The sequence below is a fragment of the Eptesicus fuscus genome, chromosome 7 (genome assembly GCF_027574615.1).
Source record: "Eptesicus fuscus isolate TK198812 chromosome 7, DD_ASM_mEF_20220401, whole genome shotgun sequence".
Classification (NCBI taxonomy): Eukaryota; Metazoa; Chordata; class Mammalia; order Chiroptera; family Vespertilionidae; genus Eptesicus; species Eptesicus fuscus.
In genome coordinates, this window is record NC_072479.1 from 102740928 (window position 1) to 102767430 (window position 26503).

Sequence of the window (26503 nt, forward strand, 5' to 3'; positions counted from 1 at the left end):
AGATGAAAAAGTTTGGAGATCTGTTTCACAACAATGTGAATATACTTAGCATTACTGAACTGTACACTTAAAAATGGCTAAGATGAGTCCTGGTCGATGTGGCTCAGTTGGTTGTCCTGTGCACCAAGGGGTTGCCAGTGGGAGGCCTGCACTTAGAGGAGACAGCAATTGATGTTTCTCTCTCCCCCTTTCCATTCCTCTCTCTCTAAAAAAGTTAATTAAAAATCTTTTAAAAAATGGTTAAGATGAGAAATTTTGTTATGTTTATTTTACCACAATAAAAATAGAAAAGAGATCATTTGGACACAGTGTTAGGACCCCTTCTAGAGCTTTGGGAGAGCCCCATGAAAGTGACGAGTCCTACAGCTCACAGTAAGCTTCATTAGTTGCATATTGAAGCATCTGTTTTGACCAGGCTGATTTTGTCCTTCCTTTGGAGCCCAGCTTAACTGAGCTGTACTGTCTCCATTTTCTAATTCCTGTCTCTCCTGGGGTGAACCAGACAGTTAACAATTTATCTTACACTGTCTTGTGACTGTCCTGAGTATGTTTTATCTCCCAATTATAGGATTTTTTAAGTGTTGTCTTTTTTGTATCCTATAAATGCCTAGATTCATAGTATTCATCTTTTTATTCCTTTGCTTATTCATTTGGTCATTCATTCAGCAAACAATTCCTCTGTAGTACTAGATTCAGAAATAAAAACCACATACCCTGCCCCACATAGTTTATTTTATTTTTTATTTTTTCATTGTTAATAAATCTTTATTGTTCAGATTATTACAAGTGTTTCTCCTTCCTCCCCCCATATCTCCCCTCCTCCCAGTTCCCACCCTTCCCTCTGCCTTTACCTCCCCCCCTCGCTATCCTTATCCATAGGTTTATGATATTGTCCAGTCTCTTCCCGTACCCCCCCACACAGACACCCCCTTCCCTGAGAATTATCAATCCACTCCCATTCTATGCCCCTGATTCTAATATGTTCATCAGTCTACTCTGTTCTTCAGATTTTTAAAATTCACTTGACTTTTAGATTCAATTGTTGATAGGTATGTATTTGTTGTTCATAATTTTTATCTTTATTTTTTTGTTTTTCCTCCTTTTAAATAATACCTTTCAGCATTTCATGTAATACTGGTTTGGTGGTGATGAATTCCTTTAGCTTTTTCTTATCTGTGAAGCTCTTTATCTGCCCTTCAATTCTGAATGATAACTTTGCTGGGTAGAGTAGTCTTGGTTGTAGGTTCTTGCTATTCATCACTTTGAATATTTCTTGCCATTCCCGTCTGGCCTGCATAGTTTCTGTTGAGAAATCAGCTGATAATCGTATTGGTGTTCCCTTGTAAGTAATTAACTGTTTTTCTCTTGCTGCTTGTAAGATTCTCTCTTTGTCTTTTGCCCTTGGCATTTTAATTATGATGTGTCTTGGTGTGGTCCTCTTTGGATTCCTTTTGTTTGGGGTTCTGTGCGCTTCCTGGACTTGTAAGTCTATTTCTTTTACCAGGTGGGGGAAGTTTTCGGTCATTATTTCTTCAAATAGGTTTTCAGCGTCTTGCTCTCTCTCTTCTTCTGGCATCCCAAAAATTCGAATGCTGGTACGCTTGAGGTTGTCCCAGAGGCTTCTTACACTATCTTCTACTTTATGAATTCTCTTCTCTTCTTGCTTTTCTGGAGGAGTGTCCTTTGCCTCTTTGTATTTCAAATCTTTGACTTGATTCTTGTGTTCCTCTAGTCTGCTGCTGGGTCTCTGTATAATACTTTTTATTTCAGTCAGTGTATGTTTCATTTCTAGTTGGACCTTTTTCATATCCTCAAGGGTCTCATTAAATTTATCGGCTTTTTCCATGAAATTCTTGAAAAACCTTATAACCGTGGTTTTGAACTCTATACGTCCAGTCGTTTGTTCTCCTCCATTTCTTTTGTTTGGGATCTGTTTCCTTCCCTCCTCATTTTCATTTTTGCTGCTTCCCTGAGTTGGTAGGGTAGCATTGTGTCCTATTGTGTCCTATTGGTTCAACGGGTCAGCCTCCCAGTTACCTGAGGTGGACGCTCTTGGTGCACCCCTTTTTAGACTGTGTGTACAGCTTTGTTGTAGTTAAGTCTTGATTGTTGTTGGTGTCACTGGGAGGAATTGACCTCCAGGCCAATTGGCTGTGAGGATCCGCTGTGTTTATAAAGGAAGAATTGCTGTGCTGGAGACACATTTATGGGCCGGGACTTTTTGCAGTAGGGCTTTGGCACTCACTGAGTCTGCCTCTTGAATGTGTCCCTTATGCGAGTGGTTGAAATCTGGTGTCCTCTCACACCGACCACTAGATGCCCTCGTTTCTGGATCTCCAATGGGGTGCAGGTCAGCTACTGTCTGAGGCCACTCAGCAGGAGTTACAGCAAAAACTGCAGTTTTCTCCTCTTTGCTTGAGTGGTTTTGGAGTAGTCTGACTGGAGCTACAGTTTATTTGGTTAAGCTGCCATAGGGCAGGCCATTTATATGCAAAAGCTGCTGTTTGGAGCCTGGGCGGATTTGTAGAATGTGCGGGGCAGAGTCTCAGGGCGTCACTAGGCTAGGATGTGGCAAACAGCAATGGCTGCTAGTCTGCCTTTTCTGCCTTTCCCATTTCCAAGTCCCTGCGTCCCATGCTCCAGTGCAGTAAACACTGATTGCTGGGCGCACCTCTGCAAGAAAGTCACTCTCACTTTCCGACACGATGGCCGAGAGTCCAGCTTCTCCCCGTAGGTGTCTGGGTCCCCCACGCGTCCCCAAAAACTGGATTTCAGAGTGATCGGGAGCTTATCTCCCTTTGGGTTGGAAAAAAAGCCGCGCATCCCGTCACCCGCCACCAGCCCGATTCACGCGCCTCCGTACCTCAGCCCTTCTGCGTTTGTTCTTTCTTCTTCCTTCTTAGTTGTAAATCTACCATTCAGCCAGCTTTCCTGTGGTTCTGGGTGGTAGACGCTTTGTCTTTTAGTTGTATTTTTGAAATTGTTGTGTACGGCGGCAGTTTAGTTGTTTAACATTGCCGCCATCTTGGTTCTCCTGCCCCACATAGTTTAGAGGGGAAGCACCAAGTAAATAGGTAACAATAGTAATAGTGTATGGATGTGCTACCATAAAGATAATGTACTGGGTGACAGGAAGCACAGAGGACACTGGAGTCAAACTGGGGTGTCAAGGAAGGCTTATTCCAAATGCAAATTTGATTTTTGAGGCCTGGTTCTAAAGAATTTAAGACTTTTTTAAATGTTCCCTTAAAAAGTCTGCTAGCATTCTAATTTCTAAATGTAACAAGAGTGTAAATGCTAACATTATATTTTCCAACTACAGTCCAGAAATTTTGGGTTCTAGTTACATTGGAGATTCCATGTAGTTTTGGTTACTATTTCCACCTCCTGACTTTGTTGGCGGTAAGAACCCTGGAAAAACCTAGCTCTTATATTTATATTTTTTTCTTGTCAGCCTTCCTCCTCGCCATTGATAGTACTGAAGATGATAAGACTTAGAAAAGTTTGCCTTTTTTATATTCTCTACATGGCAAACTTCTACTCATTCTTTATGACTTAGTTCAAAATCTCATCTCTCCTGTGATATCTTTCTTGACTCTCCCAGCAGTTAATCCTTTGTATCCCTATAGTATAACTGTCTCAGACCTCTATACTTTAACTAGAGGCCCAGTGCATGATTGAATCATGCACGTGTAGGGTCCCCTACACGCTTTCGCTTTCGATCGCGGTGGAGCTGGGTGCCTGTCCGCTGGTGCACCAGACCTTTCAGAAGCTCGGCGGAGGCTTCTGAAAGGCCTGGTGCCGGAGCAGACAGGCACCCAGCTCCCCCGCTTTTGATGGTCCGCGGCGGGACGTGAGCTCGCTGCCCCAGAGGCCCCTTCTGTTCCACAACACAGCCATGGCGCAGACGCTGGCCCAATCGGCTACCCCGGCCACCCCGAGTCCCGCCCCCTGCGCCTCCCGCTGGCCCAATCGTGGGCGTAGCAGAGTGATGATAATTTACATATTACCATTTTATTAGGTAGGATTATAGTACTTACCATGCTATATTTTAATTATGGATTTACATGCCTCTGTCCTTCAAGGTGTTAACATTCAACTCTGTATCCCCCTCGGCCTGGTACTAGTATAGTATATTACATAGTTGATGCTCAAAAAATAATTTTTGACTGCATGAATTAATGGTGAGTCAAGTTTGGAGTCTTTTTTTATTAATTTTTATTTATTGATTTTAGATAGAGGAAGGGGGAGAGAGAAGAGAAAGAGAGAAACATCGATTTGTTGTTCCGCTTATTTATGCATTCATTGGTTGCTTCTTGTATGTACTGTGACTGGAGATCTATCTGGCAACCTTGGTGTATCAGGATAACACTCTAACCAACTGAACTACCTGGCCAGGGCCTGGAGTCTTATTTTTGAAAGTGTTGATTGACCTTACTATATTTCATGGTCACAGATTGTATTCCTAACAACAGCCAATCATCTGATGATAGAATCAGTGCTAGCTTCAAAATATACTATGTACTTCTCTCCACCTCTACCACCTCCAACTGGTTCAGGTTACCCTCCCTCACCTAGATGGTGGCCATCACCTTCCCACTTGTCTCTCTGCTTCTCCTCTTGGTCCTCTATACTGTATTCTCCACATAGAAACCAGGATGAGCTTTTGAAAACATAAAACTGATGCTTCTAAAGTGGTTGTAAGACCTCCATGGGTCCTTGGAATTCTTACTCTGGGAGGTTTTAGAGACTTTGTCCCACTTTATAGGAAACATATTAAAAGGTACATCCCATATTAAATATGTGGTTTCATTTATTTATTTTTGCTATCACATGTTAAAATAATTGCACTATTTTGCTTCTGAAATTATTTGGCTACAAATAACTGACTTAAATTATAATTACCTAACATTTCTTAACAGTTTACATATTTAGGAATTTTTGCAAAGTGAGAATTGTTTTCAAATGTAATGAAATTTTTTAAATGCTAAATTTATTAGGGAATAAAGTTGCTGGGTTATATTTTGAGGACATTTAAGCATTTGTTAATTTTTATGGTTATAATTTTCTTTTTGTATTTTGGACTTGCAAAAGTATTCTTTCAGGTCCTAAACATTTTCCTAGTCCCCTGAAAAGCTTATTGATCCTAGGTGTTAGATAGAGGGTGAATAATAGATAAAATGGCACTGTTCACTCTCCTGCTTTAAAATTCTTCTGTGACTTTCCACTGTCCTTAAAATAAAATTCTTACTGTGGCCTGCAAGATCCAGTATGATTTAGCTCCTCCTACCTTCTAGGATTCATCTCATCCCTCTCTTCTCTGTTCACATGTCCTAGCCTCCTGATCATCCATCCCTCTTATTCTTTGAACACTTAAACAGTTGCTTTTCAACTCAGCTTAAGTGCCCCTCCTGAGAAAACCCTTCCCTAACCACCTTATCTAAAGGGAGCCTCCCTCAGTTATTCCATATCCCATCAAACTCTTTTATTTTCTTCCCAGTGATTTCTTTTTCCCATGAGGATGTTGGCTACATGTGGGCAAGAACCTTTCCTATCTGGTTTATTGCTCTGTCCCCAGCACCTACCAGAGTCAGACACATAGGAAGCACTTAGTACATACCTGTTGAACAAATGAAGAGTTACGTTAATAGATTTTGTAATTTAACCATCCTTGCATTTTTGGTAAAAACACTATGTGATCATAATATCTTAAAACTGACAAATTCAATTTGCAAATATTTTACTTAAGATTTTTGTATCTGTCTTCACAAGTGAAGATTGGTCTATAGTTTTATTCTTTTGTACCATCTTAGTCCAGATGTGTATCAGAAATAAGTTAGCCTCATAGAAGAAATTAGGAAACTTTCCCTTTTATATCTATAAGTTTGAGAATAGGAGGGATAGATAACATGGAAAATTATCTGTTTGATAGAAGTTTGGTAGACTTCTTCCAGAAAACCATTTGTACCTCCTGTAGTTTTAGTTTGAATATTTTACAAATTTCTGATATAGGTTTTTGTTGTTATTTTCACAACTTTTTGTTTTTTAATCCTCATTCAGAGAGATGAAGGGGAGAGAGACAGACAGAGGGAGAGGGAGAGTGGGAGAGACCAGAGATATGTATGAGAGAAATATCGATCAGTTGCCTTCCATATGCTCCCTGACTGGGGATTGAACCCACAATCCGGGTATGTGCTGTGACCGGAAATCCAACAGGCAACCTGTTGGTGCACGAGACAAAGCTTAGCCAACTGAGCTACTCCTGCTGGGCTCATAACTTTTCTTGAGTTGATGTGGCACTTTCTATTTTCCTAGACTGTCATCCATTTTATTTAATTTTCAAGTTTATTGACATAAAGTTATGTGTAATTTTATCACAATTAAAAAAAAATCCTCTCCATATCTGTAGTTATAAAGCCCCCTTTCTCAGTCCTACTGTTCATTTATGACTTCTCTTTTTTTTAATTGATCATATTTTCAAAGGATTATTTACTTTTATTTATTTATTTTTAAACAAAAAAGTTTCTGGGTTTTTTTTAGCCAGTCTACTCTTTTTTAATAAAAAGGATTGCTTATGTTTTTATCATTATTCATTTCTCTTTTGGGTTTGTTACTTGTTTACTGGGCTTTTGAGTTAAATGTTCAGTTTATATTTTTCGATCTGTTTCCTAATAAAAATATTTTAATAGTATATAGTGATCAAAGATACCAAGTTTGAAAAAGGACACTTATGTGAGTGTATAACCTCTGGTCTGTTCATTTAAAAAAAGTAAATTCATTTTTTATTACTTCGTATCCTCACTTTGCAATGATATAATTTAAAAACAGAATTTTATCAATAGGAAAAAATTACAATAAGTATATCACAGAGTCCAAAAATGTCTGAAAATATAGGGGAAATAGAGTATTTATTGCACTTGTTTTTTTAGATGAACAATTGGAATGATTGCTTTAAGTTTAGAGGTATCTCACCAATAAATAAATAAAGATGTTAGGATGTTGAAGAAAAAATATTGATCATATTATTTGAAAATAGAACTACTAATATTTTGCTTTAAAATGTGTCTATGTTTCCCAACTTTGTACAGTTTGTTATTTAACACTAACATGGTAACACATACATGCATTCATACAATAATATTCTGCACTGGGGAATGGAGACTTAGCAAAATTCAGTTTATAAAGAGATCGTGTCCATCACAAATTGAAACAAGGCAGCTGTACAGTCTTCATGCATTTTAACATGTTAAGCATGCTCCACGTAAGTAATCTTTCCGTAACTCATCTGGAAGGTATTGGAGGGATAAAAATAGACTAAGTATTCAAAATTTCCATCCTAAGAGTTTCCTGCTTTTGCCTACATCTCAATTGTCAGTCCAGCTCCTGGTTCTTACTCCACTCAGAGCTGTGCAAAGACAGTGGGAGCATTTAAGCCATAAATATTCAAGCTGCCGGATCATCTAGGCATTGGACTCTGCCTTCCCTGAAATAGCTCCTTTCCTGTTCTTCTATCGGAGTAAAAGGGAAGGTTGGAGACTGTGTAAGGGCCCAGAAGCCAGGATGATGAATGTGGGATTTAGAAAGGGTTCATAGGTTCCTTCTTGCGGAATGTCAGGCTTACAGAATCCATCAGTTCTCTGCTGGCTGGCATGGCAGATTACACTCGGTCAGTCTGTTCATTTGGGAGAGTCACACTGGAATCCCACCTGATCCGCTCTATCGATGGAGTCTAATAGACACAGGCTCACTAGCTATCATATAGTTACTTTATTTCCTCAAGCAATCCTTAAACAAATAAATGGAGGCCAGTTTCTGGAAACTGTGTGATTTTCATTCCTTATATTTGGGTGGCAGATATCTTCAACCCAGGACTTCCAAATGGAGGTCTAATTCATTTATTTACCTTTTGGGGGCTTGATATAGGGCTTCACACAGCCATGAAGGAAAATGGGGTGCTTATCTTATACATACTGGGGAAGACCAGCAGTAAGCACATTATTTCACAAATAATAAATTGCTGTTATGACCAGTGCTATGAGGTAGTAAAAGATATTATGGGAATGTTGAACAGGGAGGCTGGTCTAGCCTGGGAAGAACAAGGAAAGTTTTCCCAGGGCAGTGACGTACTTTTGAGATGACAAGGATAAGATGAACAGAACTGGGGGGGAAAGTCATGTTTTAGAGCTGAAAGGAACCTAAGATACCATCTAGTGATGTCTTATCCTTACATTCTACAAATGAGAAGATCAAGGCCCAGCGATACGAAGGACTTGCCTCACTGAGGTTACACAGCCCGTTAGCCCCAGGGCTAGAGACGCACACCCAGTGTGGGTTTCTTAAGTGATTAGAACTCTAGAAGCATATAGCAAGAAGGGACCTAGGATGGGGGGAAACAGGCAGGTTTTTAATTTAGTGCTTAGTCCATATCAGCTGCAGAGCTACTTCGCAGGTGCGGGAGTAGATCAATAATGACTCAGATCTGGCTTATCCTAGGGCAGTGGTCGGCAAACTCATTAGTCAACAGAGCCAAATATCAACAGGACAACCATTGAAATTCCTTTTGAGAGCCAAATTTTTTAAACTTAAACTTCTTCTAACGCCACTTCTTCAAAATAGACTCGCCCAGGCCGTGGTATTTTGTGGAAGAGCCACACTCAAGGGGCCAAAGAGCCGCAGTTTGCCCACCACGGTCCTAGAGGAACTCTGTTATGCTGCAGCATAATTTTTATTTCAGGTCGTGGGAGGAGGTACCCAAAACGATTAATGTGTAGTTCAATTGGGAAGCCAGTCCCTGCTCTGCAGCTGTCTAGCTGTGTGATTTGGGATAAGTTACTAAACCTCTCTGAATTGCCATTCTGAATTTTTACTTTGGTATATTTACTTTCCTTCTCTTTCTATTCATTTTAGGAGCTTGCTAGAGATCAGTCGTGCCCTATATTTCACCTTGATCTTTAAAAACTAAAGTCTCTTGTTTGGGTAAAGCATTGTTTAAGCCCCCTTTTAAAGAGCAGTTTGCCAGCCTGTGCTTGCCCAAACATCTAGAGAATAATTGTAGCAAGCAAGCCACGCTCCAGGATCTACAAGAATCGTTAGCAACTGAGCATATTTCTATAAACCAATAAAGGTTTTTGTATTTTGTTCATCTGTTACCCCTGTGCTGTTGCCACTTTCACATGCAGTGTGTGTAGGCGGAGAGTATGAGATAACAGCTTCACAAATGAGTGGAAAAGGGCCGCTTTCCCTTTAAGGCAGTTTCATCCCCTGCTCCCTCCCCTTTCCTGATTGACAAATCTACCCAAAGTCACATGATCCGCCTCTATTTGAAGGTCACAAAAAGCTGCTTCCTTTAGAGACAGAGGGGGGAGAGAGAGAGCAAGCGGGAGAGTGAGTGAGAGAGTTAGTTCAAGCCAAAATGGCCGACAGAGTCTCTGCTGGTTTCTGAATATTTAAAATACAAATACAGATAGACAAAAAGAAATCCTTTTTTGGACCTTTTTTCATTTCCATTTCTACCTTGTATGCCTCAATTTGCTGGATTTAAGCACTGCTGCACTTTATGAGGTTGGTACATATTTTCAATTTTTTAAAACCAATTGATTTATATGGATTTTGTCTAACCGTTTTCACTAGTGGTGTTGCAAATCGACATTTGTCTAGCATGGAGTCTGGCTTCAGACATTTCGTGAATCTGTGTAAATCAGACCCGTGATGTACTTTTGGTTCGGCGTTTTAGAAATGGAAAAGCCTTGGTAAAATATTTAGATTTTGAAGTGATTTAATTGCACTTTTAATGTCTGCGACTCTTGTCATCGTTTCTGTCTTGCCACTAAATGAAGCTGTGAGTAATTGGAAATTTAATATTTAGAAAGGGGTTTTTAAAAAAACACAGACCTCTCCCTGTCCCCTTAAATCTGCTGCAAAAATTTGCATAAATATAAATGGGTTTGCATTCTTTCGGCTGCTAAGGCCGACAAAGGATCTGGGAGGGCAAGCACTACAACGGGGAAGCCTTTTTATTTTTAAAGCTAGGCCATCCTTCCTAGAGAGATATAAAACCTAAAATAAGACCTGATACATTTTAGACATCAGGAGGGGGGCGAGTGAGCACCGGGAGGTTTGGGGTTTGTAGATTCCCCTGCTTGCAAACCTCCGGAGCAATGTGTGGATCGCCCCTCTCCTCTCGGCGCGCGCTCCTGTGCACTGGGCTTCTCTGTGTTCTCAAATGTGCAGCCAGATGCGCTGTTATTTTGATCGTGGTTTGAACCAAATGGTAGGACTATCTTGTAAACACAGTGTTTAAAAGATATAAACAGCTATTCACCCCGATGAAGAATTATTTCTTTATCAGTTTCTCCCTGGAGATTAGCCTTCTCCATTTCTCAGGGATTACATTTATTGTTTAATTTTATACAGATGAACTGGGCTTTTCAGCACAAATCCTGCATCTGTTTGTGCGGTGGCCTGTTTTGGTCATTTCCATTGTGAATTGGTCATTGAGGGTCACATAAATAATTAGCTGTGTATGTACATATGTTAGTTACTCCTGAAACTATGCAGTGCCCTGAAGTTAAATTCCATTACTCCAAATGCAGGATTCTAGAAAGCCTCGGAGCAGAGAGGGAAGAAAGCTGAAAACTTGCTTTCTCAGAGCCACCTCCCCCGATCATTGTGAGAGTGTGATGTAATGCTTCTCGGTCTGGTGGGCTGAAAGGATGTAGTTTGTGCTGTGGCGGGTAAATTGCCCCCACCCCTGGGGTAAATTACCCCACTCCCTCAGCACATCCCAGGCTCTGAGAGGCCTTGTTTTCTTTTCCTTTTTTACCCCCCGCCTAATTTGTGTCCTGATTTATGCCTGGGAATATTGGCATGAGAAAGAGACTGTTCTTCTAAATCTGTTACAGAGTATAGTTTAGAAAGGCATTTAAAATATGCAAATTGGTTGAGTTGTCATAATCCCCATCATTAAATATGTAGAGTTGGATTAAAGCTAATTAGGCATAAATGGAATAATTTTAATCAGAAGGGAGCATTGGTTGTATTTTTGGTTCCTTTTTAATTAATCTAATTACAAGATGCTTGCTGGGCCTGAAAGTGTTAAAAAATGGGAAAAATGCTGGACCATTTTGAAAATTTGACAGTCTAGAAGAGGGTTGTGGAGTGCTTTCAAAAGCTTTATTCACTGTAAAAATGGATTGGCCTCTTGTGCTGAAAATGGCCTGTTTCTTTGGGCCAATTGTGTGTAGATGAAGGGACTTTCACGCTAATTTAACAAAAAGACTTTCCGTTTGAATACATAAAGATAATTAAAGCGCTCTGTCTCTAAAGAGCAAGTATTTTATTATTTTTCTAAAACTAATGTTATTAGTAATGAAAATAAGTAGAGAAGTGATGGTTTTAAATTCAGTGTACATTTTTTGGGTAATACAAGTTTAGCTTTGGTGGAAGAAGGATTGGAAACATTACATTAGAGAGGTAGTCTGGAATAAATTTGTCTCTTTAAAAAATTTTTTTTACGGCTTCAGTTTAAAGGAAAAACATAGAATTTGCCATAGTGATGGAGTGTTGCTTTGTGGTGGACCTAAGGAAAATTAGAGCTCTGATTTTGCTTGTGTTTATCTGAAAATGAAAGTGCCTATTTGGGGCTTTACTTGTTAGATGATTCATTTTACATCTATTTCCTCAATTGTTCTGACAGAAGAGTAAGAAAAACCTAGGCTTTCCATGTTTTGCCATTAGCTTGTTTTTTGTGGACTGTTAGCTTGTGAATATCAGGTTAACTCAGTTTGCAGAGCAGAGGAACCAGAAGCAGAGTGCCTGCTCCCTTAGGCAAGAAGGAGAATGATAAAAGGAACATAACCGATGCCATCTAATTCTCTGAAATGTTTTTATAAATATTCTTTTCTCCAAGACATTGGAAAGTGAGATAAATAAGACCTGCTTTCACGGATGTTAATAAGCATTATGTCTCTGGTGAGTTTCAGAAACTCAGCTGCCATTTTGGATCTAAGTTCCTGCAGAGCCAGTCCTTATGGCACAGCAAAACTATGGTAATTCAGAAGCAAATGAAAATGAGTAATCAAGTGTGCAAATGGATAGTATCTAATTTGTGTCTTTTGTTGAAGTTGTCTGTCAGTAGTGTGAAGTGAAGCTTTAAGAACTTTAGAGATGTGGCTGATGTTATGAAGCACAAAATCCAGGGATATTAGAACTGGCTCTGTTGTGGTTTTTAAAATGAGATGGCATATGCAGAGGAAGTTTTTTACTGGAGAAAATGAACATAATCTTACTAGCTTCCCCCTCCCCCATCCATCTTCTGCTAGGTCTACTTGTGATGTTATAGCAATATCATTCACAACACTGCTCTGTCTCACAAAAAAGTGTCACAGATTCCTTATTAAAATTTTACTGAAACTTCACAAAAATTGGTAGCGCTTAATCTATCAGAAGTTGTATCTTATTTTCAAACTGTTGTTTAGTCCTTCCATCTGGGTGCCAGAGAGGAAACACTGGCAACTTTGATATATGGTGCAAACAACGCTGTTGTTCAGCTTTGAATGGCCATTTGTTATTCTCTATCACCGCTAAGACAGACCTTTAAAAATAAACCTCTTAAAATTGAAGCAGAAACTTGTGAGGCTTTTCTAGCTCTTCAACTCTACTAGAGACATTAAAAGAGTGACGAGATGATGAGACCTTCAGGTTCTGCAGAGCAGGCCTAGCAGATAACAGTAGTAAGGGGTGGATCTCATCCTATCCAACTGCTCCATGACTGAAAAGTTCTGAAGAAATTTAATTTTTATAACTCAGTATAATCATTGACCTTTTGCATTGTAAACTGGACAAGGCCTAAAACAATACAGATCATGTTCTTTGTCCCTTCCCTCAAGGGGTACCAATCTAGCAAGGGAGCTACTCAGGTAAAGAGGTCAGCAAGGTGCTATGTGTGCAGTAGTTAGAATAATACTTGGTACAGAAGTGTCCTCGGCGTCTGCATTAGGTGAATCCTTATTAAAGAAGCCAAATAATTGTCCCCTACTAATTTTTAGACATCATTTGGATATTAGATTTTCTTTAAATGAAACTTGTGACTTAAAGATGTTTCAGACCGTTGGCAGCATATGCTAATTGTTTCCTAGTACAGTCTTATTCCTGGATTTACACTAATCCGACTTCCCTCACCTGCTTCTTGTGATTAAGACTGGTGGTAGAGTGAAGTTGGGTGAATTGAAGCCACTTGGCCCGAAAAGGGATTTAACCCATGATAGTGACAGTTTAGCATGTTCTTTTTTCTTCCTTTATGTGTTAATTCAGCAGTCATTTAATGGTCCCTGGTGTGTGTCAGGTGCTGTTGTAGGTGCTGGGGAATCCAAGAATTAATTTGGTTGGTCCATTGTCTTAAACAGCCATTTGGTTCATGTGGAAATGTTTGCCATCTGGTAACTATTTAACCTACTGCTTTACGTTACGAATAGGGTAAGGCTATCGTTCCTTTCACATGATGGTCACTGTACTAATAATTGGGAAATGAATGGTAATTTTTGCTTCTAGTAGCTTCTAGAGACTTCCATTTAAGGGTTGACCAGATAGTCACTTTATCCATTTTCTTTAACTCTACATAAGTATCTCCTCAAAATTATCTTTTGAATTATCTCTGAGAACCTCAAAATCTAAGTCACCTCCCTAGTTACTCTATGACATTCCTCAGTTTTACTTTTTAATACCCCTTAATTGTATCACCATCTGAAATTACATTATTTGTCTATGGTGCATCAGTCCCCACTAACCCATACGCTTTCATAGGAGCAGACTGTGTTTCTCATTGCTCAATCCCCAGCATATAGATCAGGCCTCAGCAGGAGTAAGTGCTCAGTAAAAATGTATGAGTGAGAACTGAGTTATAAGGTCACCAGGACCAGCTACGTGACCATAAGCTCCTGTTTCTTTATCAGTAAAATGGGGCTAATACATTGTGAAGCAGAAAGGAAATGCTGAAAGGAAGGGCCAGCACCTAGTCTTATTGCTTAGTAAGTGTTTCCTTCCCCTTTGTTAAATAAACCAGAAAGGCTTTTATGGCCCCGCAGATACCTCCGTTCTTTCTCATGACTCCCAGGATCATGAAGCGTGTGCACTGATTGCACTGAGCTTCAGCCTGGGCAAGGACAGGAGCAGTGCTGAGCCTTTTCTTTTTATTATGGTCTGATGTGGTCTCTTCAGGCTGCTGCTGTGGTGTACCCACTTTTGCTTGGCTGCTTTTCATACATTCTGTGTTTTGCATTAAAAGTTTCAAATGAATTGGTCTAAGAGTTTACAAGGCAAAGGAGAACATAACATACAGTGTCTTTTTTACTTTATTTTGATTATTCTAAGCCTACGCATGTAAATTCTATTTAACCAAACTATTAATTGTTTTGACTTAAAAGACAGATAAAATAAAAATTTAGGTCAATTGCCCACTTTATACAATGCTGTTGAATTATAGATGATATAGAAATGAATTTCATTCATTGACCTTGGAATTTGTGGTGTTGTTTTTTTTAAACACAAAATTATTATATATTTACTCATTCATTCAGTAAATAATTCTTATACTGGTATTACGTGCCACATATTGAGATAAGTGCTAGCATAGGAGTAGCATGAAGCTTTTCTTTAGGCACCATTGCTGAAGTTAGAAAGAATATCAATGCAAGGAGGTTAGCCAGCGCCTGGGGGTATTGGGTGATTTTAAGGGAGGGGCTCCCAACCCTACCAGCTTGTGCAAGAGCCCTGAGGCAAGAGAGGACATTGGAATATTTGGAAGACTGCATATGGAGTACTTGGACATGGTTCCAGTGTGAGGTGTGTAAGGGAAGGGATGACCTGGGAAATACGAAGTGAAGCTGAAAAGGTAAGCACTGGCGAAATGCAGAAGAGGCTATGAGCCATGTTTGGAAATCTTCATCTTGAGAATAATTGAAGGTTTTTCAGCATGAATTTTAAAAGATGAAGCTAGTTGTACTATAGAAAGGAGCTAGAGGATTGAGTATAAGACCAGATGGTATTGCAGTAATCCCCGGTAATAGTGGCCTGGATTGACAGCAAAATTGGGAAGACGTGGGTAAGTTCAGAGATATTTAGGTAGAAGATTTCACGGCACCTGATCATTGAGTTTGAGAAGGTGTGAGTTGGGGAAATTAAAGACTGATACCTCTGTTTCTGGCCTGGGCTACTGATGGTGTGGTGGTACCATTTACTGAGATAAGAGACAGATGCGGGGTTGAGATGAGTTTAATTTTGGAGTTACTGAATCTTGGGACATATAATGAAGGTCTGGAGTAATTAGATAACTAGCTGGAGATAAAGATTTATCCATAATCCTAAATTTACCAGGATTTTCCTTTTTAAGTTGATTTCTTTGAATGTCCAAAGATGGCAATGTGCAGTGCAAGGTGCTATCGGATGCTGTTAAGGGGACACAATTTTATAGAGAACATAAGGCCACATACTCATTATCACAGTGGTTGCCATGAGAAATACTAAAGGAGTTTGCGGGTAGAGAAACACTAATGTTAGCTGGGTTGATAAGAGAAGGCTTTATGAAGACCTTGTGTTTGAGCTGAGCCTTAAAGTTGGAGCAGAATTGTATAGAGTGGACTTAGAGGACAGGACCTCTGGCTAGAGGATTAGTTGTGTTCAGGGAGGACTGATGGGAGGTCGAATGTGTACAAGAGTGCAGGGGCGCCTGCTGAGCAGTTTGGATTGCCATGGTGTAGACCAGGCGTCCTCAAACTACGGCCCGCGGGCCACATGCGGGTGTTTTTGCCGTTTTGTTTTTTTACTTCAAAGTAAGATATGTGCAGTGTGCATAGGAATTTGTTCATAGTTTTTTTTAAACTATAGTCTGAGGGACAATGAACTGGCCCCCTGTTTAAAAAGTGTGAGGACCCCTGGTGTAGACAATGGGGACCTGTTAAAAGTTTGACAGCAACATGATCAAAGTGGTCATTTTGAGAATACTAATATGGCAGTGGGCAAGAGGAGGACTTGGAGGTGAGAAGACAACGGGGAGAATTTAGAGTTAGGCCAGTTAGGAGGCGATGGCAAAAAGGACTCTTATGAAAGGGCCTTGGAAGGAAACTTGACTTGGTGTGGTGAGCACACAATACAGTATATAGATGATGTATTTATAGAATTGTACAACGGAAACCTATATACTTTTATTAACCAATGTCGCCCCAGTAAAGTCAATAAAAAGTTTAAAAATTTTTTAAAGGAAAAGGCCTGTTATAAGACTGTGGCAGTAGGCTAGAAAAGGGATCAGACTCCAGGTTTTAAAGGTGAGTGATGGGAATTCTTCATCAGAAATGAAGATGAGGAATTCCAGATTAGATATTCCAGAAATGAAGATGAGTTGAAGAAGTTGGTGGGACTTCCAGATGGATCTGTTTAGTAAGCAGCTGGCAGTGTGGAGCTGAAGCTTGAGAAAGAGGTCAGAAGTGGAGATAAAAGAATTGGAAGTCATCCACTTCCAAGTGATAGTTGACGCTGAGAGTGGATGAGGTCACCATGGAAGTGTGGAGAATGAAAAAGAGAACTGAGAACTGGGCCTTGGGGACAGGAAGAGAAAGAGACCTTGGAAAGGATGAAAAGAAAGGTAGTTGTGTAGGACAATCAGTAATAGTTACTGAAAATGAGGGAAGGTCTTCTCAATCTCGGATGTGGTCAGCAGGTTTTGATGCTCCACAGGAAGAACAGTATTTGATTATGGCAACGTGTCTGAACCTGGTGTTAGGACATGTTCCAGTGGGAAAGGTTTGGCAATCATTATTAAGTTACACCAACACCAGCCAATAGAAATAAAATGCGAGCCACATGTGTTATTTTACATTTACCAGGAATCATATTAAAAAGCTAAAAAGAGCCCAGCCAGTGTGGCTCAGTGTCGACTTATGAACCAGGAGGTCATAGTTCGATTCCAGGTCAGGGCACAAGCCTGGGTTGAGAGTTCGACGCCTGTTGGGGAGTGTGTGGGAGGCAGCCAATCAGTGATTCTCTGTCATCATTGATGTTTCTCTCTCTCTCTCCCTCTCCCTTCCTCTCTGAAATCAATAAAAAAATATATTTTAAAAAAGGTAAAAAGAAACATTGAGTTTAATTTTAATATCTATTTTATTTAACCCAGTATGCATAATATTGTCAATTTAATATGTGATTGATTTTTAAATATTAATGAGCTATTTGACACTTTTCCATACCAAGTCTTTGAAATCTGGTGTGTATTTTATGCTTACAACACATTTCAGTTTGAACATGAAGTTTTTATTGCAAATGCTTGATCTGTATTTAGAGCTCATAAAATTTACAATTGCAAAAGTGCATTCACATATCAAAGTTTTTCCAAACATACTAATATTTTCCAGTAATGGAAATAAGTATCACCTTTAAATTTTAAGTTAATTAAACTAAAATAGAATTGAAAATTCAGTTACTCAGTCATTCTAACCTCATTACAAGTGCACGTTACATATGCGGCTACCATTTTGGACAGCACAGGATTATGCAAAGTAAAATAGGTTACCTTACAGCTGATGTGTACTTTGAAAATAGCCAAAGCATCACAAAGCATTTCACAGGATTGGTATTTCTTGGAACACCTATTTGCTTATGCTAATGGTATTTTTAGAATTGGAAGGGTCAAATCCTAATTTTGCATATGAGGAGATGAACTTTTTATGAAAGTGCACTGATTGCAAAATTTAAGGCAGGAATTAAAAAATGTTTGGCCAAGACCAGCAGGGTGGTACATTGGTAGAAATTCTTAAACCATACCAGTTTGTGTCATAGTTCAGAAATATGCAAGATGCAGATGCTTACATTTTAAAACAGATTCAGTTGGAGGAGTGGGAGCATTCCCCACCCCTTTTTGAACTCGTGGAATCAGTGAGATGGTGCTCCAGGTGGGGAGATATGAAATTAGAGTTCGAATGTTCAAGAAGCTTTCAGTCTGTGGTCCCAGCCTTTCCCCTTATATATCCCCACCCACACTACAAGACCAAAGGGCTAGTTAATTTTGTGCTTGTATCTCACTTCTTTTTGGTGATATGCAGGCTGCTTGGCCTTATATCAAGCAGTAGACTCATTTTGTATTTCTTGCTATCCTGGGCCAGTATAATATTTACTAAATATGGGTGCTTTATAAAAAGCAGGTTCAGAGATTTTAATTTAATCATCTCATTAGTTTAGACTGCTTTGTAGTTACTAGTTAGACCTTCCAAGAACCAGGTATACCTTGTTTTATTGTTCTTAATTTTATTGTGCTTCACAGATGTTTTGTCTTTTTACAAATTGGAGGCAAGACCCTCCACAAACTAAAGGATTACAACTTGCTTTATTATAAGGTTCCCTTTATTGTTGTGGTCTGGAATCGAAACCTGCAATGTCTCCAAGGGATGCATATAATAACCAGTAAATCGAGAAATGATCTTGAATTGTGCTTGGAACTAATCCTTGTTTACAGTAGAGAGTAAGTGTTGGTTTTGGTTGCTGCATAATTTCATTTTAGCGAAGAGAGGAGCTTATTTTTCTATGAATTGCCCTCTAAGAGTTTGGGGTATCAGCTATTCTGTGAAGTGAAGTGCTGGTTGTTGCTTTTTAAATCCGTATGGAAATTTCTTACACTTTTGCTTTCCTTTAGAAGTACATTTTGGTTTGCTCTTATGCCTTTGTTAAAACCAGACTGTATAGTGGTGGATTTAATACCTTTAATGTTTTAATAAGGAGACCTAGCAGAAGATTCCTCACCACCTCTCCCAAGAGCCCAGAGTGGCAAGTCTTTTAACTCCCAGTGCCATTGTTTCTTTTACCGCTTTGCTTACAGAAAATAATTGCTGTTCTTTTTATACCAAGAAGTTCCTGTTTATAAGCTGAAGTTTGAAAATAATTGATAGAACAGTGGCTTTCAAACTTTTTTATTGGATCTACAATAAGATAATATGCATTGAGACTTTGTACATACATGAATACATGAATGAATACTGAAGCATAAGTATTTACTTTCTGATATGTAATGTATTCTGATATATTCTGTTCAAGTCCATTTTGTAAAATAAACAAAACAAAAAGAACTGATTAGCCTAACCAACTAAATTGATCAGTGATTCATTAATAGTGGTTTCACTGAGGATTTAAGATTTAAGACTTAGGAGTGGTCATATTCCAGGATATGATTCCCAGTTTTGCTGGTCTTGAAAATCAAATTTATCAGTCTATTCGGTTACCACACCAACCAAATTTATAAGTGATTTTTTAAAAAATGTTAATTTATTATTTCAACATGTTACAGATGGATATCCTCCTCCTATATAATAAAGAGGTAATATGCAAATTAACTCTCACACCCTCACAAGATGGCTGCCTACGACCAGGCCGGCAGGGGGCGGTTAGTGAGGGACAACCAAATGACTGAACAAGCAGGCTGCGTGGGACGACCAGGCCGGCAGGGGGTTTAGTGAGGGACGACCAAACAACTGAACAAGCAGGCTGCATGGGGTGACCACCCCTGCAGGGGAGACCAGGCCAGACTGAGCAAGCAGGCTGCGTGGGACGACCAGGCCGGCAGGTAGTTTAGTGAGGGACGACCAAGCAACTGAACAAGCAGGCTGCGTGGGGTGACCACCCCTGCAGGGGAGACCAGGCCAGCAGGGGGGGGCAGTTAGGGGTGATCAGGCTGGCGGGGGGGGGGAGGGCAATTAGGGGCAACCTGGCAGGTGAGCAATTAGGAGCCAGAGGTCCAGTATTATGAGAGGGATGTCCAACTGCAGGGATCGGGCCTAAACCGGCAGTCGAACATCCCCCGAGGGGTCCTGGATTTGGAGAGGGTGCAGGCTGGGCTGAGAGACCCCCCCCCATGCATGAATTTGGTGCACCAGGCCTCTAGTATGTATATATATATTTTAAATATTTTTATTGATTTCAGAGAATTAGGGGGAGAGAGAGAGAAACATCAATGATGAGACTCATTGATCAGTTGGGCCCTTTCCCCCAACATGTCCCCTACTGGGGATCAAGCCTGCAACCCCGGGCATGTGCCCTGACCAGGAATCAACCGTGACCTCCTAGTTCATAGGTCAACCCTCAACTACTACGTCATACCAGCCTGGTGGAGATGGATATTCTTTTTTTTTTTTTTTTAAATATATTTTATTGATTTTTTACAGAGAGGAGGAGAGAGGGATAGAGAGTTAGAAACATCGATGAGAGAGAAACATCGACCAGCTGCCTCTTGCACACCCCCTACTGGGGATGTGCCCGCAACCAAGGTACATGCCCCTGACCGGAATCGAACCTGGGACCCTTGAGTCCGCAGGCCGACGCTCTATCCACTGAGCCAAACCGGTTTCGGCGAGATGGATATTCTTGATGATCAGAATGTTGTCTTCCCTGCCCATAGCATCCCATGTGGATCAAAAGGAGCTGGCTGTCCATATTGAGGAATGGAGATATCCTACATAATAAGAGAGGAATATGCTAATTAACTGTTATGCCCTGAGGTGTAACGACCAGATCATGGATCTGCAGGAGGGTGGAGCAGCAGATGGAGAACTACAGGAGGGGGCAGGGCAGCAAGCTATGATGGGGGGGCGGAGCTACAGGAGGGCGGGGTAGCGGGTGGAGAGCTACAGGAGGGTGGTAGCGACCTACTGGTGCACGGATTCGTGCGCAGGGCTACTAGTGTGTGTGTGTGTGTGTGTGTGTGTGTGTGTGTGTGTGTGTGTGTATTTCCCCAGATTTTAGAGAAACTTAAATAGAAGACATTCTTTTACCAGATTATGTATTCTTTCTTGGAAAAGCCCAATAGAAAATACTGCTATACTCTTTTTGAAGAGGGGGATGTGCTTCCCCACCTCTTTTCTAGGTTTCATGAAGATGTGTCTCTACTATCAACACATTCTGTTTTCAGACACATCATTTTATTAGTTCCACATTTCCCACTTGTTTGATGGGGTACTAATAGGTTTGCCTGCACAGAGAAAAAAAGGTTCTTTTCCTGATTAGGCTGAATTAAACTGGTCTTTGCTTGCTATAGGACTTACAGTGTTTAAGATGCTAATGTGCATTGGAAATCTTAAGTGATGTGTATATATAAAATCTTAATGTTCCAGGTGTTTGGTTTTTGTTCTTTTAGGCACAATTTGGGGAAAATGCGTGGTTAGCTTTCCATTTCAATTATTCATTTCTAAAACTACCTCCTAGTTAAGCAAGCTGGATTTGGCTATTTCCCAAGTCTCTTCAGACACTTGAACGTGTTGCTTCCCGGACTTAGGTTTCAGGGAATGGTAACATTGCAAAAGCAATTTTGGGATCCAATATGAGTTACCAGTTTTAAATTTGCCAAGTGAAGGCATTTTTTTTAAACCCACCGTTTATTATAATAATTTCAAAGAAAAATTGTAATAAGAGATATTGCAGTAAATTGAATGTAGCTTTATGAAAACCATTACATAGGGAATATAGATCAGCACAGGTACTAAAGTTCAGCATTTGGGAAGCACATCTTAATTATAGACTGCCTCTTAGCATGTAATACAATTAACTATGTGCTTGCTGGTTTATATTTGTCTCACTCGTAGGAATAAACCTTACTTCATTCATTCTTATTTTCTGACTATACTGATAGTGGTTTCAATGACTCACTTTTAAAAATATTACTTTGTTCTCTCTGAATATACTGTAAACACATAACCAGTTCTACTTTAGTGTAAGAAAAAAAGCTAAAACAAGCCAACTCCATTATGTGCTGAGCAGTTGTAGAAGCTAGCAAAGTTGATCTGATTTAATGAGATGTAGTCAAGGTGATTATGTAAAAGTGGCAAGTAGGTCACTAAATAATATTCCTTGCCAGGCTAGTGTGGCTCACTGGTTGAGCATTGACCAATGAACCAGGAGGTCATGGTTCAAGTCAGAGCACATGCCCAGGTTGTGGACTCGATCCCCAATAGGGGGCGTGCAAGAGGCAGCCGATCAATTGATGTTTCTGTCTTTCTCTCCCTTTCCCTTCCTCTCTCTGAAATCAATACAAAACATTTTAAAATAATAACATTATTAATTATGTTTTGCCAGCCTGTTGGCTCTCTATGAGTTATGAATAATGGCCATGGCAGATGTTCTGTCATATTATGTACATATTTATTTTTATGTCTACCATCCCACCCTCACATTTAAGTGACAGAGTCCTTAAATTTGGCAACCCACATCAAATGTCCCCTCTGTCTTCATCAAGTGAAAATGCTTCTTAGATATACTTTAATCCTGTAATGAAGGGGAGAGTGGCTAGCAGCTCACTTACCTGCCCCATCTGTGTTAATGCTGTCAGCAGTTTGTGGGAGTGGCAAGCTCTCCTGTGGAAAGGCCCTGGGGCAGAGAGGAGGAGGAGAGAGGTTGGGGTTAGCAGTGTAGGGTGTTTGGAGGTAGTGACATGCTGGGTAGACTTGAGTGTGAGCAGAATATACTCAAAGTCCTGTGTACTTGGAAGATGTTGTTTATTACATAAGTATTTATGTAACAGACACTGTATAGTGCTCAGAATACCAAGATAAAAAAGACCTGCCTTTTATCTTCGGAACTAATGTAAATGGTCAGTGAGGTTATCTGTAATAAAGATGGAAGTATGATGCCAAGGGATCCGCGAGGATGGGGGGAGAGAGGTCTAGGGCACTGGGGAAGTCTCCGCCAAAGAGGAAGCATCTGAGCTGGATCTTAGCAGGTAATTAGGAGCTGCTTGGTGAAGGGGTGGTGGTTAAAAACCGAGATTCTTAAGTCAAGGCAGCTATGTGATTAGGTCAGCCCAGTGTTGGGCAAGAAATATCCGTGTGCCTCAGCTTCGTCACTAGGAAAACGGGGAATATACAATGTATGGACCTCAAAGAATAGTTGAGAATTAAGTGAGAATTTGTTTAAAGTGTTTAACATATTGTTGGGAGGCTTTCATTATTTTTACTGTTAGCATTTTAGAGGAAATAACATAAAGGCAAGAAGTTAGGGTCTAGGAGAGTCTGGGAAACGGAGAGATACTAGTGGAACACAAGTGTAGGCGGTCTGGAGGAGAGTGGATAGGTTGGCTGAGTTTTGTATTTTAAGAAACTTGGAATTTATCTAGTAGGAAGCAGTTTTTTAAAAATGAGCTTGTTGAGGGTCTGATAGAGAAGGAGATATTATGGGCAGACGTTAAATCAAGAGGAGTGATTGGAGAACATCAGCTAAGTCAGTGACAGTAAAGATGAATAACCAGATTTTGGACTACTGAAGTAAAATCCATTGGATACGATGAGAAAGAGGGAGGAGTTGTGGATAAGCCTCAGGCTGCATGAATGGGTGATGCTAAGAGAGGATAGGTATTCAGTGGGTGGAATAGGGGCTTGGAGTATGTAGTAGGGTGAGGATGGGGGCTGTGTTTTTGCTTGAGATATGTTTTAGATGGTTGATGGACATTTACTACAGCTTGGCAAGTGGAAATAAGCTCAAGAGAGAGAAATTTTGAAGACATTGATTTACGTACAGAGATGGCCATCTAGGCCAGGGAAGTGACAGTGCATCCTGAGAGGAGTGGGATGAAACCGGAAAAGGGGTGGTGCAAGAGAAACCCAGACAGGAAGGAGTTTAGAGAAGTGTGAAGGATAGTCATCAGGGCCCTTGCCTCAGGGGGTTAGCTGAGATAAGCTCTAAATAGGGCAGTTAGGTTTGTCCATGGGTCTTCACTGGGGCCAGCAGCCCCAGCACATTGTTGTTCATCCTGCTTGTCACTGTCACATTGGGAAATCTCCCCTTGGGCTCTTGGGCCTCTCTTGTCACTACTGTGAGTAGCTCTAGGACAGGAACTAGTTGTGCTCACCTCTGTAACCTCAGCACCTGACAAACAGAGTGAGTGCTCTGAGCATTTGTTGAATGAATAAATGAATCAAGGATGACTTGAATTAACTCAACAAAATTTTTGAGTGCCTCTGTGTTCCAGGAGCTATGCTAGTCTCTAGGAATAAAGCAGTGAGCAGACCTGGCCAGGTAGCTCAGTTGGTTAGAGCACCATCCTGACACATCAAGGTTGCAGGTTTGATCCCCAGTCAGGGCACATACAAGAATCAACCTTGATTGCATAAATAAGTGGAACATCAAATCAATTTCTATTTCTCACTCTCAAATCAATAAATAAATTTTTAAAAAGCAGTGAGCAAAATAGATAAAAATCCCTTTTCTTGTAAGACTTACATTCCAAAGCAAGAATCAGAAGGCCAAGGGGAAGGACCAAGTAGAGAGGTAACATTGGGAGTACAAGGATGAGCTCTATATCCTCAACATCCGTGAACTGAGCCTAGCTCCCTGGTACAGTTAGTTGACTTGAACATGGGAGAGGGTGCAAAAGGAGAACTGATGTATGGGAAGCGATTTGTTGCATAGATGACAGGTTAGCCTTGGAGAGTGGAGAGTCAATTTGGAAATGGAGAGAAGGCTATTTGAGAGAGTTCCCCCAGGGAGACATTCATCTCTAAATACGTAGAAGGCATTCCTCTCTGTAAAATAGAAGATGAAGTCTGAATGAAAAGAGAAAACATTTCAAAAACTAAGCCCTCCCTCCCCCACCTTCAAAGAAAAACAACAACATATATATAAAGAACTATCTACCAGCTCTAAGGGCTTAGCTGAGAGGGGAGATCTTTATTTCCCAGCAAGTCAGGGTGAAGAACACAGTTAGTTGGGGTTCATCTGAGGCTGAGTGAGGATTGGCCTCTGTAGGGATAACCAGGGGATGAAGCCTTTGGTTCATAATGCTGGTGAATGTTCAGAAAAGTCCAGGCTGGGCTGGGAATAAGATAAAACCAAGCTCAGGCAAATGGCCTGAAAGAATAGAGAAAGGAAGAGTCTGGGTTGGAGGAGGTAAGAACTTACATATGAAAGGAGAAAGGTAATATTTTCTGTGTGCTTTCTATAATGAACACCAGGCACACTCTTCTAACTGCATTACATGCAGTAACTCATTTAATCTTTATAATGAAGACTCTGTAAGCTAACTGCAGAGAGGTTAAGTATCTTGCCCAAGGTTACACAGGTGGGCAGTGACCGGACAGCCTTGGCTGCTGACTTTGTGTGCTTTATTACTGTACTCCACTGCCAGAAACCAGACACAAAAGCTTCTCCCAGGCCAACTAGGTTGGCAATAGCTTCCTGAAGTTGCTGGGCCTCCCCTCCGTTCAAGGAAAAGTATTTGGGCTGGCATGGAAGGGAGCTATGGACTGTTTGGTGCCCCCCTTACAATACATATTTATCTTTAGGCAACAGTGTACTTGGTGTAAACTCTGTTTTTCTTATCTCCCCGTGCTTATATCTGAATGATCTTTGATAGGAAAGAACACGGCAGAATTAGAGAAGACTTTAAATGCAAATCATTCTGAGGTCTCTGAGCTGCAGCGCCTTCTCTGTTGACCTGTTCTTCCCCCATTAAACAAAGAGGAGCTAGAGTGGCTGTCTGGTCTACCACTTGGGGGTTAGAGAGACCGAAGAAAAGCATGGCTGATGTGTGGTACCTAAAAGGAGGGAATCTCTTTCCGCTTTGCCTGTTGCAGAAATACTGGTAATGTCTGCAGTGGCTGGGGGTTGCTGGTGGTGGTTACAATTCCTAGTTTGACAAACAGGAATGTGTTCTCTTCCTGGGGAGAATCCCCTTGTGTCTTAGGTTACACAGGCTCTTCTGGATAACTAGTTGACTTCTGTTGGGTGAGGAATTTAGTCCCTGGCTCTGTGCCCTCCACCTGTGTCTGAGGCTTCTGACATATTACTCTGTGTCTAGCCCCTCGCAAACCCAGGGGAGACACTGACCTTTGCTTGCAGGCCGTTTAGAAGCACAGAGCTTTTGCAAATGAAACATGTAGGCAACTTTATCCTTTATAAAGAAAGGATTATTTGCAGAGACAACATGTGTATTCATGGTACCTCAGCATTTAAAAAAAAATTTTTTTTTTGCAGTTTTTTAATATCAGGCTTTGCTCTTAAGGCAGTTTGGAAGGAATGCCACTATATCTTCCATCTCTTTGATGTACACAAATTTTCATAATTTAAAAAGAAATAGTACACTAAAACCACATAATTTTACATGCCATAAAAACTTTAGATATTTGAGATATTGAAATCACAGAGCAAATAGGTCATCTGGCAATATTTGTTGGTAATTTTCAGATACACTCCTTTTTTTGTTGAGGTCCTGTGTTTGAAATGTCTTACCTGCTGGAACTTCTGTAGTTCTGCTTGGTTCAGTATTACAGGCTAGCATTTTTGTCTTTGTCTTTTTTTTTTTTTTAAACACTGCTGGCCCATGGTGCATCACATTATTAACATCTTCAATTTTTAAAATTCCTTATGTCTAATGGATTTTAATAGCATGATCTTCTTTTGTTAGGTATCAAATGCTAGGCAAAAAAGAGCTGCTTAGGCAAAAAAGCAGATAACCCACCACTGAGATATAGTGCCTTCAATAGTCCCA

The 26503-nt window shown here is 40.4% G+C and overlaps 1 protein-coding gene across 3 annotated transcripts in view; it reads left to right on the forward strand.

Annotated features, from left to right (window-relative positions):
* The window catches only part of TNRC6B (trinucleotide repeat containing adaptor 6B), a 206037-nt gene that overhangs the window by 72421 nt on the left and 107113 nt on the right, over positions 1-26503 (forward strand). The window contains exon 1 of one of the 3 annotated variants that reach the window (XM_054719552.1): positions 9318-9561. The exons of the other annotated variants lie outside the window; for them this stretch is intronic. Coding sequence (XP_054575527.1) covers positions 9557-9561 — 5 coding nt within the window. The 5' untranslated portion in view covers positions 9318-9556. Of the gene's footprint in view, positions 1-9317; positions 9562-26503 lie in introns of those variants that run through there. 3 annotated transcript variants of the gene reach the window in all.